This window comes from Capricornis sumatraensis, chromosome 19 (genome assembly GCF_032405125.1).
Source record: "Capricornis sumatraensis isolate serow.1 chromosome 19, serow.2, whole genome shotgun sequence".
NCBI lineage: Eukaryota > Metazoa > Chordata > Mammalia > Artiodactyla > Bovidae > Capricornis > Capricornis sumatraensis.
Window position 1 is genome coordinate 39,495,392 of NC_091087.1, and position 12,761 is coordinate 39,508,152.

A 12,761-nucleotide genomic window follows, 5' to 3' on the forward strand; every position below is an offset into this window, starting at 1 on the left:
TTACACCTCAAGGCCTCTGGTCAGGGTTCAGACCCAAAGAGAGGGGCAGGCTTGATAATGTGGGCCAGGTGAAGCCTGGCCCCTCAGCTTCTGCTTCCCCCCACCCCCAGCTCTACGAAGAGGTGCGGGTGACGCTGGAAGGCTGCAGTGTGGACGCCGACATTGACGGCTTCATCCAGGCCAAGAGCACAGGCACCGAGCCCCCAGGTGAGGCCTGCTTGTGGGCAACACGGCTGCTGGGTCCAGGTCCTCCTTCCCTGGAAGGCCTGGCCTGGGTTCTCTGAGCCTCAACTGCCAGGACAGAAGCAGGGTGGCTCACAGCTCCCTTCTGGGTGCCAGGCCCAGGGGAAGGTCAGGGACAGAGCAGGCCCCTGGCTGGGTCCTTAATGTGCTGCCTCCTCGAGAGAGGGGACAGGCAGGGCCTAGGACACTGTAACACTCGAGGGGGGACAGGGGTAGGGAGAGGCAGGAGCCGCCTCAGAGCCCCCACTCCACTCCACGGTTTGGCACCGCTAAATCTTGAGTCTAGAACGTTCGGTCTCAGTGGTACCCACAGTGGGATCTCTCAGGGAAGTGAAAGGGGGCCCCCTCCTCAAGCACCAGGGCAGGCCAGGGCCAGGATGGGAAGGTGAGGTCCCGGTCTGGGTCTCTGGAGGGGGAGAGGATGGGGTGTCAGAGGGCACAGGTACCCTCTGCCCTGCCCTCGTCAGCCTGGGCCTCTCGCACTTGTCACCTGCAGCGCCGGTGCCTTACCAGAACTACTACAATCGGGAGGTGGCCCCGTTGTCCAGCAGCCCTGGCGTCCAGCCGTCCTGTGGCATGATAAAGAGGTGAGTGCCTGCTGGACACCAGCCGGCTGGGACACACAGAGCAGGGCCGGAGGAGGTGGGCTGCCAAGAAAGGGCCAGCCCCTCCTCCTGCAACTGGCTCTTCCCCACGTATTTATTGGGCACCTATTGTGTGCCTGGTGCAATGTCTAGGTGGGGGGCACTCTTGGGGGACAAGACAGACTCAATATAGCCTCAGGACACCCTCAGCCCAAGGGGAGCCAGGCACGAAACAGTCGTACCCCACTTATTCACTAGCAACTGTGCTGGGAGACTCCAGGAGGGCTCACCCCTTGAGCTCTGCTGCTGGCCTGGTCGGAGCCTTGGACTGTCAGGCCCCTCAGCTGCTACACAGGATCAGGGCAGAGGAGCGGGCCCTGCAGCCAGCGCTCTTGGAGAATTCTCCAGCTTTTTCCAAGCCCCCTTCCCTGGCCTGGCTGTGGTAGGTGCCAGGGTCCTGGCGTCAGGCCCCAGTGTGTCACTTGCACAACTCACACGCCTCCTCTAGGCCCAGGGCCTGTGAGTGTTGGGGGCAGACTCAGACCTAGGACCCTCCTGGTTCAGGTCTGTGATGACAGCCCCCTGGGAGCACCATAGCCTACTCAGGGTGCACCCACCCTCCAACTCCCCCAGCCAGTTCCCCAAGTGCCCCATCTGTGGGCATCTAAAGGAGCATCGTGGCCTTCGCATGGCACCTGTGCCCCATCCCCAGGCCTCCATGACCTCCTCTCTCCCTCCAACCTAGTGCAGAGGAGGCCCTGCCTTTGAAAGGTGGGCGTGGGTGGGGGTGGAGGCGACAGAGCTTCTGGCCCTCTGAGGATGGCTTATTTCTGAGGCTTGTGGGCCCCATGGCATGCTCCTCCAGGAACCATGAGACAGCAAGGACCCTAGGAGGTGGGCATTCCCACCCTCACTATCACACCAAAACCACAGGAGACTCGGACCTCCCTGCACCCCCAGTGAGGGCCAGATGCCTGCACAGGTGGTCACTTAGACAACAGGTCTGAAGAGCTCACTTGGGGGCAGGGCCGAGAAAGGAGAGAGGAGGGGCCTGATGAGGACGAGAGAAAAGAGGGAAAGCAGTCCTGCAGGGGAGGCCTGGCTGCTGGAGAGGACAGGCAGGGACCCTTGTGTGGGGCAGCTGAAGCCAGGCAGGGCTGGGGAGAGGCAGGGGAAGTGAGTGGAGGGAAGAATGGAGTTGAGAGCGTAGACGACCCTGGGAAGGCAGGCAGCGGGGCGCGGCGCCTCCAGCCCCAGCCCGCTGGGCTAACCCTCCCTGGCAGGGCAAGTCTGCATCAGACCTTCCCACGCCTGCCAAGTCTACACTCGCCTATCCATGTGCTCTGTCCTGGACCCTCAGCTCTGCAAACACTGCCCAGGAAAGGTCTCTGGGTCCCACCTCGCACTACAGGGCAGCTTCCTACAGGCCCTGCCCCTGCCTGAGCCCTCAAGACCTCTCGGTGTCTGGCCTCGTCCCTCTTTCAGTCTTGTCTCCTATACACCCCAAACTGGTCCACTCCACTCCCCAGACTCCTCTGCCTGCACGACCTGCACCTCTGCACTCCTCTCCCAGTCGCTGGCCGTGCCTGGCACCCGGTCTCTGTTTGGTGAAGCTGAGTCTTTGCAGACTTAGCTTGAACCTACCAGGCCGGGAAGGTAGGTTCTACTCATGTAAGCTCTCAGCACCTCTGCTTCAGGGCACCCACACGGGCCTCCGTACTAGGTGCCCCAGTGTCTGCCTCTTGCTTCTTGCACATTTGTTTTCTTTTATTCAACATACTTGCATAACTCTAGCTCAGTCCAGGTCTGAACCAAGCACAGAGGAAGGGGGTGAATCAGCCCAACACTTCCTCCTGGACGACCACTTTGTGTGGTCGGGGAGTAGCAGGGCTGGCCGGGCTGGTGAAGGTCCCAGCAGGGTGTGAGTGGGCTGAGCTCTAGGGGGCAGCTCCTTTGCCTGTGGGGAGGCTGGAGAGGAGTCTGGCCAGTGTGGGGCCCAGGCCCTGGAGCACAGAAGTCTCAGAGCCGCCAGTGTGGCCCTGCAGGGAACAGGTGCTGAGAAGACAGCTACAGGGCAGGGGACTGGGAGAGTGCTGCCGGGGAGGAGCCACTGGGCCCACCCTTTGGGGAGCCCTCATGCCCAGGGGCACCCCATAAGTCACATCTGTGCCCGGAAGCTAGGGCCCACCTTGCGGGCTCCCTGCCTCATCCGCTCCCCCCGCCCCGACTCACCTGTCCTTCCTGCCCCCAGGTTTTCTGGGCTGCTGCACGGAAGTCCCAAGACCACACTTTCAGCGGCTTCTGCGGGTAATTGGGGGTGACAACTGTCACCCTGGTTGGGGGAAGGAAGAGAAGAGGATGCCTACTTAGCACAGATGGGCCCTCCAACAGCTGGGAGGTTGGGGGATGGGAAGAAGCTGAGCAAGTCTGGGGATGCTGTGAGCCAGGGGGGCCTTGATTTTTGCAAGGAGTGGGCACCAGGCCTCACTTTGTACTCAGCCTCCACAGAGACCCTGACTCCTACCCCTGACCGGAATGAGGGTGTCTACGCTGCCATCGCCGTGCAGGAGGCGCCAGGGCCCCCCACCGTGCCAGGCCAGGACTATAGGGCACTCTATGACTACACAGCCCAGGTGAGGCCCCCTGCCTTCCCCTCCTTCTTGCGTGGACACCAGCATGCCCAAGGCTGTGCTCACATGTGGGCACATGCACTCTGAGGGTGCTGGGGTGGGTGCCCTTAAAATAGCACCTGGCATTCAGGAGGGGCCTGGTGCACACCTGCTGAATGAAAGCTCATGAACAGCACCAGGCCCTGGGTCATGTGGTGTCCAGGCAGGTGTGGGCACTGCTTGGGCTATGCATGTGTGCAGCCAGCTGGTGGAGCTGGAGCTACCTGAGGAAGTGGTCTGAGGGGCAGGCTCTGCATCCGTGGGTAAAGGCCTTGTTCCCCATGACCATGGGTGCCCAGAGCAAGTCATGGTCGGAACTAGGTCCTCAGCTGTGCACGGCTGATTTTCGGAAGCCCACAAGGGGAGGACGAGTCAAGGAGCCACAGGGCAGCTGTGCCCAGACCCCCAGAGACTCTAATTTGTCCCTGCTTTGAGGCGAGGGGTACAGAGCTGGACCCCAGATCCACTGGGACTGAGGCATCTCCTTGGGGCTTGGCTGGCTACACTGACTCCCAAAGCCTGTGCCCTGGGGAGGGGGCACAGCCCAGGAGAATGATGGTGTGCTTGCAAGACAAGGGCTGGCTGTCCTGGGGAATAGCAAACACCCCTGCTCCTGACTTGCTAGCTTGCTGTGTCTCAGGCAGGGAGCGGGAGAAGGGAGCAGCTTGGAGGAAAAGCCAGGGAAGAAGCCCCAGGTTGTGACAAACCGAGGGGACAAGAGGCTGGTCTCTCAGGGCTGCCCTAGCCCGGAGTGGCTTTCTCTTGCAGCCCCAGGAGGCCGCCATGTCTCAGCTGACAGCCTAGTTGCGAGACACTTACTGCCTGGGGGGTAGCCTGACCAGAGGCCCTCCCAGCAGGCCCCTTCAGCCAGATGTGTTTTCCTTCTCTTGCCCAGAACTCCGATGAGCTGAATATCTCTGCGGGGGACATCCTGGAGGTCATCCTGGAAGGGGAGGATGGCTGGTGGACGGTACAACGGAACGGGCAGCGTGGCTTTGTCCCTGGCTCCTACCTGGAGAAGATTTAAGGAAGAGACAGAAGCCCCTCCCTGGACCTGTCCTGCCCGTGGGGCCAGCCGTGCCCCTACCACCCCCTGCCTCGTGGGGGGCCTCAGACAGAGCCTGCCCTCAGGGAAGGTGCCAGCTGCTCCCCAGCAGTCTTTCCCACAGGGAATAAAGGAGCGCTCTTTTTCCTCCTGGCATCTGTGTCCAAGTGCTCCACTGGGAGGAGGTAAAGGAGGGAGGAGTCCAGGAAAGCAGAGCTTCCCACCTGCAGTGTCATCACTGAGGCTCCAGCAGGGTCTGTGCCGGGTCTGCTCGGGATGGGGAGGTACCCTAGTGCAGGGTCCCTGCCAGGGAGACACACTCACAGCTGCCAAGGCAAGAAGGCCACAGGGGTCAGGGAGGATGGGGGAGGGGTCAGGGAGGAGGGAGCAGGGGTCAGGGAGGACGGGGGAGGGGTCAGGGAGGGATCAGGGAGAAGCCCACGAGAGCCAGGATGGGGGAGAGCAGGCCTCCAAGGGGCAGGGGGACTAGGGCAGGGCAGCAGCAGACAGGACACGAGGCAGGGAAGAGCACTGGGACAGGCCGGTGTGTGAGCGCAGGGAGGAGGGAACACCTGGAACATTCTGGGGATGAGCAAGCTTAGCTCCAGGCAAGAAACAGGTGACAGTCTGCCAAGGCAGAGGGGCCGTGGTGCAGAGTCTGGTAAGGGGGGTCTGCAGGCCGCTGGGTCACACTGTCTCCTGACCCAGCTGCATGCCACTCCTTCTCAAACATAGCAGATCCCACCAGGCAGGGGCCCCAGGTCTACACAGGCCCACCCTGCGCACAGAGGTGGCCAAGCTCCTCTTCTGTGCTTGATGCTCTCAGGCCATTCTCTTTTGGGCCCCAGAAGCATAACTTTTACCGCTGCCCCAGGCCTGCCAAAGCCCTGCTCCAGCCACACCACACCTAAGGCCCTGGGAGCGAATGTGGAGGAAAGCCAGTGAGAACCGGCAGCCAGAAGCTTTGCCCAGGTCAGCCAGATACAAGACCTGTCAGAAGTAATTCAATCAAGCAAGGTATCTTAATGACTTCCGTGTGAATGACACTGTATTTGAAAATGGGGGGGGGGTGTGCTAAGATAAAGGGGTGTTGTCAAAGAGCTCACTCACCCCAGAAGCTGCAGAGAGATACTATCAGCCCTCTGATACAAGGCAGACAGTAAGTAGGGCAAGAGTGGGACCAGGAGGCCATGTGCAGGCTGGCCAACACAAAGATGATGGTGGCTTGTCCAGGAAGTGGCAACTGAATTGGAGAGCAATTCTGGAAGGATGAGGGAAATACATCAACAACACTTGGAAACTTATAGGATGTGAGGCAGGAATGGGAAGAGTAGAAAGAAAGGAGATGAAACGACTCCCCTCCTCAGGTGCAGTAGAAGGTGGAGGCAGGGTGGCAGCAGGGACACAGTCTGAGCAAAGGCCCAGGAGAGGCAGGACAGCCCAGCAGACTGGCCACTGGCATCAGGCCATGCAGGAGCAGCCGAGAGGAAAGAAAAAAAGAGAAAGCCCTAGGTTTCAGTGCTTGACTTATTCCTTGAAAATACCTTGTCATCTTGATTGAGCATTCCATTCAACTACAAAGATCTTTTTTAAAAACCACTGGCCTAGATATTTATCATTAGCCCTGACAGGTGCCGCAGTGTCTACAGTGCTGGAGGGTGATGGGTAATGAGTGTCGGATAACAGGGCCCGCCCTCCAGTCATTTTGGCAGCCACGGAACAGAACTGAGAGCAACTCTTGGGTCACAATTTATAGCAGGGAGAAAGAAACCCACAAATGAATTGAGGTCAGATTCATTGCCTCTGCAGCAGTCTCCGTTCTCTGTGCACCAGGTCACAACCTCAGCTGGACAGACAGCCTTCCCAGCAGAGGAGATGGTGACCGATAAAGAGGGAGTCGGCGTGTGGGTAATGGAGTGTATAAATAACTGCACCCCTCTTCTTGACAGAGGGCTACTCACAGGAAAAATGGAGCAGAACAGATAGGAAAACCATGGCCCCTGAAGTCAGAGCATCAGGGTCTGAAATCGAGACTCATGCTTCCTTGTGTGGTCTTAGGCAAGGTACAATTTCTCTGGATCTCAGTACCATTATCGCCAAGATGGGTGCAATGAGCTCCTGTATAAATTGCTATTCTTGGAAATTTCAAAATTAGACATTAAAAGTGCTAATGAAAAGCATGAGATGATCATTTTTAATAAAAAGGATCACCACCTCCAAACCTTGGCTGTAATCAATAGTAACTTTGGGCTTGGCATAGCATCCTCATCTTAGTATGCCCTCGGGGGAGCTGTAGTTGTCAGTAATTCCTTCCTGAAAGTGACAAGGAGTAAAGGAGAAGTAGGAGTTCAGGAGAAGCAATGGGCTTCTTGGCCGGATTGGACACAATCACCACTGGGGTCTAACACTTAATTCCAACCACCCTCCCACAGCTATTCCCAGGCTGGGCAACCTCAGCACAGGGCTATCTGTTAGGCTCCGTCTGGCTGAACCACGATCTCTGTCTATTTTCCCTTCTAGCACGTGAAGCAGCAGCCCAAGCCTTGCACAAGGTCACCGCCAGCAAGTGGGCACCCCATCCTCAGCACCAAGCCCACAGGGATTTCAAACTGTGCTCAATGAAGCCCTATCAGGGGCCAAAGGGAGGGGAAGGCGAGCCCCACACAATTTCAAACTCCACTGGTGGAGTCTACCTATGGGACCAGCGGTGCTTCTCAGCCTTGGCTGCTGAGTAGAATCACCTAACAAGTTTTTTTTTTGAATGTTGATGCTCTGGTCCCATCTCAGTCAAACTGAATCCAATTCTCTGCCAGCTCAGCTTGAGCATAAATATTTCAAACATTCTCCTGGTGATTCTAATATGCAGCCAGGGTTGAGAACTTTTCTAATGGGTACTTCAGCTGCAAAAAGAAAGTTCAAAAACCAACTTCTTATAGCATCATAGTGACTGATTTTAGATACTGAGCATCCACTCTGACTACTATGGTGTTGAGGATACAAAGATAAACAGGTCTCTTTTCTTGCTATTGTAACTTTCATATCCATTTTGCTTTCAGTGGATAAATTCAAGAGACATGACCAGGGTATGAGTCAACATAGTCAACACAACTAGCCATACACTCAACACTGTCCAAAAAGGTATTCAGGAGGTAAACTTAGGATGTTTCTGTAAGGGCCTGCACAATACCCTCAGGAAATCTCAGGGACACTGCAATGAAGAGCCACACGGGACATACAAATTATTTTCAAGAAATGCAAGCATATAAGATCAAGTACTCAAAGAGCAGGGACTCCTACCCACCAACAACAACCAATTAGGAAATGTATCACGCACATAATCCCATTACCACAACAGCAATACACACTGAGTTTCACAGAAAAGTTTCCCAAGTAAACTTAACTGTTTATTAAGATTCATAAGAAAAACAAAAAACCCAAACCAACCAATCCAACTGGGCAGAGGATACAAACTGGAAATCCAGGAGACACAAATGGCTGAACAGCTCTGACAATATCCTGGGCCTAGCTAAGAGTCATTGATGTACTTCTTTTCCTCTCCTGGATGGGAAGAAAAGATACAGGCCGGCCCAGAGTGTCCAAAACAGATCAGTGTGGCAGAGTAGGAGGGTGCGGAACTCATCTCTCCCAACAAGCACATCAAAGCTACATCACAGGTGGAACAATGCTCACTGAAAACCAGCTGGAGACAGGGAAAAGACTCCTGCACAACCACAGCTGTAAGAAAGTCACAGAGAATCAGGTAGGAAGAGAGGAGCAGTGATCAGGCCGGGACTCGTGCCCTGGGAGGGGACTCACAAGAGCCCAGAGAGAGATCCTCCCTGCGGAGTGAGTGGTTCCAGCCCCATATTGGGTACCCCAGGAAGATGAGATCCCCTGGCTGGTTGGAGGGCTGATGGTACAAACAGAAGGGCTGTGGGAAGCCTGGACCCCACTCACGGGGAGCAAGCACAGGCTTGCTTATCCCTGAAGCAGGGCACAGAAGGCAGACTGAAACCACAAAGGTCTCTGACTAGTTTCCTCCCACCACCCTGGTATGCACCCTAGCCTGAGCTGAACAACAGCTCTGACCTCACTTGTTCCACAAAGCAGCTCCACACCCAGGCGGGGGCTATCCTGGCCAAGAGGAAAGCTCGGCCAAGAGGCACAGAGGTAGCCCAGATCCAGAGCAGTGTCTAAGCAGGGAGGGGAGAGCCATGACGCGCTGACACGGGTGGTCCCTCAGAACCTGTCTGCTGACTGCGACCAGACTCCACAGCCCAGGCCCGACCCACGCCGAGCCTGCACACAGGTCCTGCTTGCTCTGTGTTGATGCTACACACCAGGGTGAGCATGGTAGCAGCTGAGTGGAGAGACAGAGGTGGCTCAGACCTGGAGCAGTGTCTAAGCAGGGGAGGGGCAGCCATCACTACTGCTCACACAAGCAGCACATCAGAAGTTCTCTAGATCTCTGATTGGCCTCCTCCAAGCACCACCACAAATCTCCCTTGCCCCAGCACTGCTCCTCTCTGGGGTGAGGGTGCCAGTGATGCGGGCAGAGAGCACACACTTAAGAGGAACAGAGCTAGCACGGACCTAACCCCTCAGAACTTCTGCCCCAGCAACCCGAGACCCAGTCCTGGCCCCATTGAAAATAAGGAAAGTCACCTCTCACATCTGGACTCCACTCCTAGGGAACAAGCACAGACTTGCTTACCTCTGAAACAGTGCAGAGAGGGCAGACTGAAACTCCAAAGTCTCTGACCAGTGTCCTACCACCACCCTGGTGGCTGCGGTCCTAGCCCCTCTCTCTGCAGCCCCCTTCTAACCAGGTGATGGCTGCCAGCAAACCCTGGAGAAAGATGTGACTTGTGTTCATGTCAGATCTGGCTGCCCTGCCAAGGTCACTGGGTGCATGCAGACTGTGTAGGGTGGCTCCCACACAAGGATACCCCTTTCCAAGACTGCAATAGGTAACTGTCTCACCTAATTTCGCAGGGACAAAGGTAAGCAAAAGGAGAAGACAGGAGGGGTCTGTTTGAATTGAAAGAGCAAGGGAAAACCTCAGAAAACAACTAATGAAACAGAAATAAACAATTTGCCAGATAAAGAGTTCAAAGCACTAGTAATAAGAATGTTAACTGAATTAGGGAAAAGAATAGATAAACAGTAAGAATTTTAAAAGGAACTAGAAAATATTTTAAAAATCACTCAGAACTGAAGACTGCCATAACAGAAATGAATAACACAGAGAAGGAATAAACAGAAGACTAGGTGATAAAGAAGAATGCAAAAGTAATCTGGAAGACAGAATAATGGAAATCACCCAATCAGAACAGCCAGAAGAAAAATGAAAATTGAGACCAGTTTAAGGCATCTCTGAGACAATATCAAGTGTACCAACATTCACATAATAGAGGTACCAGAGGAGGAGAGAGAGAAAAGGGCCAAAAAGGTATTTGATGAAATTATGAATGAAAACTTTCCAAACCTGAAGAAGGAAACAGATATCCAGATACAGGAAGCACAGAGGATCCTGAACAAGATGAACCCAAACAGATCATATCACACATAATTAAAGTGGCAAAAGTTAAAGAGAGAATTCTAAAGGCAACAAGAGAAAAATAAAGAGTCATATACAAGGAAACCCCAGTAAGTGCTGAAAGGGGAAAACCTGCAACCAAGGATGCACTCACTACCCAGCAAGACAATAATTTAGAGTTGAAGGAGAGATAAAGAACTTCCTAGACAAGCAAACCTGAACAGTTCATGAATACAAAACCAACCCTAAAAGAAATGTTAAATGGTCTTCCTTCAGTGGAAAGGAAAAGGCTAAAACAAGAAGTATCTATAGGAAAGGAGAAATCCAACTAATAAAAGCAAATCTATAGTAAAGGCTGAGGATCAACCATTTAAATAAGCTAGTACAGAGATTAAAAAACAAAAAAAAAATCTGTTAAAACAACTGTAACTACAACAATCAGTAAAGGCATAAATGACAAACATGCAAAATAAGACATCAAAAACATAAAATGTGGAGATGGGGAGTAAAAAATGTATACCTGCTGGAATGTGTTTGAACTTAAATGACTACCTGTTTCAAACAGGCAGATAGTTATAGGTTAGTATATATAAACCCCATGGTAATCACAAATCAAAAACCTACAATAGACACACAAAAACTAGAGAGAAAGAGATATAAAAGAAAGTCAGCAGATCACAAGGGACAAGACTAAAAGAACACTGAAAAGGTACAAAAATAAGTAACAAAATGGCAATACGTACATACGTACCAATAGTCATATTCAATGTTGGACTAAATACTCCAATCAAAATACATAGGGTGGCTGACTGGATGAAAATACAAAACGCATCTATATGGTGCTTACAAGAGACTCATTTCAGAGCTAAAGATGCCTACAGACTAAAAGTGAGGAAATAGAAAAAGATATTTCACACAACTGGAAATGACAAGAAAGCAGAGGTTGTAATACTCACATCAGACAAAACAGACTTTAAAACAAAGTTTGTAACAAAAAACAAAGGATGTTATATAATCATCAGTTCAGTTCAGTCGCTCAGTGTGTCTGACTCTTTGTGACCCCATGAACTGCAGCACGCCAGGCCTCCCTTCCATCACCAATTCCCAGAGTCCACCCAAACCCATGTCCATCAAGTCGGTGATGCCATCCAGCCATCTCATCCTCTGTTGTCCCCTTCTCTTCCTGCCCTTGATCTTTCCCAGCATCAGGGTCTTTTCAAATGAGTCAGCTCTTCGCATGAGGTGGCCAAAGTATTGGAGTTTGAGCTTCAACATCAGTCCTTCCAATGAACACCCAGGACTGATCTCCTTTAGGATGGACTGGTTGGATCTCCTTGCAGTCCAAGGGACTCTCAAGTCTTCTCCAACACCACAGTTCAAAAGCATCAATTCTTCGGCGCTCAGCCTTCTTTATAGTCCCTCTCACATCCATACGTGACCACTGGAAAAACCATAGCCTTGACTAGATGAACCTTTGTTGGCAAAATAATATCTCTGCTTTTTAATATGCTGTCGAGGTTGGTCATAACTTTCCTTCCAAGGAGCAAGTGTTTTAATTTCATGGCTGCAATCACCGTCTGCAGTGATTTTGGAGCCCCCCAAAATAAAGTCTGACACCGTTTCCCCATCTATTTGCCATGAAGTGATGGGACCAGATGCCATGATCTTAGTTTTCTGAATGCTGAGCTTTAAGCCAACTTTTTCACTCTCCTCTTTTACTTTCATCAAGAGGCTCTTTAGTTCTTCTTCACTTTCTGCCATAAGGGTGGTGTCATCTGCAATATCTGAGGTTACTGATATTTCTCCCGGCAATCTTGATTCCAGCTTGTGCTTCATTCAGCTCAGTGTTTCTCATGATATACTCCGTATATAAGTTAAATAAGCAGGGTGACAATATACAGCCTTGACATACTCCTTTTCCTATCTGGAACCAGTCTGTTGTTCCATGTCCACTTATAACTGTTGCTTCCTGATCTGCCCACAGGTTTCTCAAGAGGCAGGTCAGGTGGTCTGGTATTCCCATCTCTTTCAGAATTTTCCAGGCTTTGTTTTGTGTGTGTGTGTGTGTGTGTGTGTGTGTGTGTGTGTGTGTGTGTGTGTGTGTGTATACACATATGATAATTTGGAAAACTCAGCAGTGGCCACAGGACTGGAAAAGGTCAGTTTTCATTCCAATCCCAAAGAAAGGCAATGCCAAAGAATGCTCAAACTACCACACAATTGCACTCATCTCACACGCTAGTAAAGTAATGCTCAAAATTCTCCAAGCCAGGCTTCAGCAATACGTGAACCGTGAACTGGTTTTAGAAAAGGCAGAGGAATCAGAGATCAAATTGCCAACATCCGCTGGATCATCGAAAAAGCAAGAGAATTCCAGAAAAACATCTATTTCTGCTTTATTGACTATCCCAAAGCCTTTGACTGTGTGGATCACAATAAACTGTGGAAAATTCTTTAAGAGATGGGAATACCAAACCACCTGACCTGCCTCTTGAGAAACCTATATGCAGGTCAGGAAGCAACAGTTAGAACTGGACATGGAACAACAGACTGGTTCCAGATAGGAAAAGGAGTACATCAAGGCTGTATATTGTCACCCTGCTTATTTAACTTATATGCAGAGTACATCATGAGAAACGCTGGGCTGGAAGAAGCACAAGCTGGAATCAAGATTGCCGGGA

At 52.3% G+C, this 12,761-nt stretch overlaps 1 protein-coding gene across 2 annotated transcripts in view; it reads left to right on the top strand.

The window, feature by feature from the left end:
- PSTPIP1 (proline-serine-threonine phosphatase interacting protein 1) overlaps nucleotides 1-4,624 on the top strand; it is a 43,110-nt gene extending 38,486 nt beyond the window's left edge. For both annotated transcript variants that reach the window (XM_068991233.1, XM_068991234.1), the window contains 5 exons: nucleotides 111-207; nucleotides 740-830; nucleotides 3,079-3,134; nucleotides 3,327-3,460; nucleotides 4,392-4,624. In XM_068991233.1, the coding sequence (XP_068847334.1) occupies nucleotides 111-207; nucleotides 740-830; nucleotides 3,079-3,134; nucleotides 3,327-3,460; nucleotides 4,392-4,523 (510 nt within the window). In that variant the 3' untranslated portion in view covers nucleotides 4,524-4,624. The remainder of the gene's footprint in view (nucleotides 1-110; nucleotides 208-739; nucleotides 831-3,078; nucleotides 3,135-3,326; nucleotides 3,461-4,391) is intronic.
- Nucleotides 4,625-12,761: the final 8,137 nt, after the last annotated feature.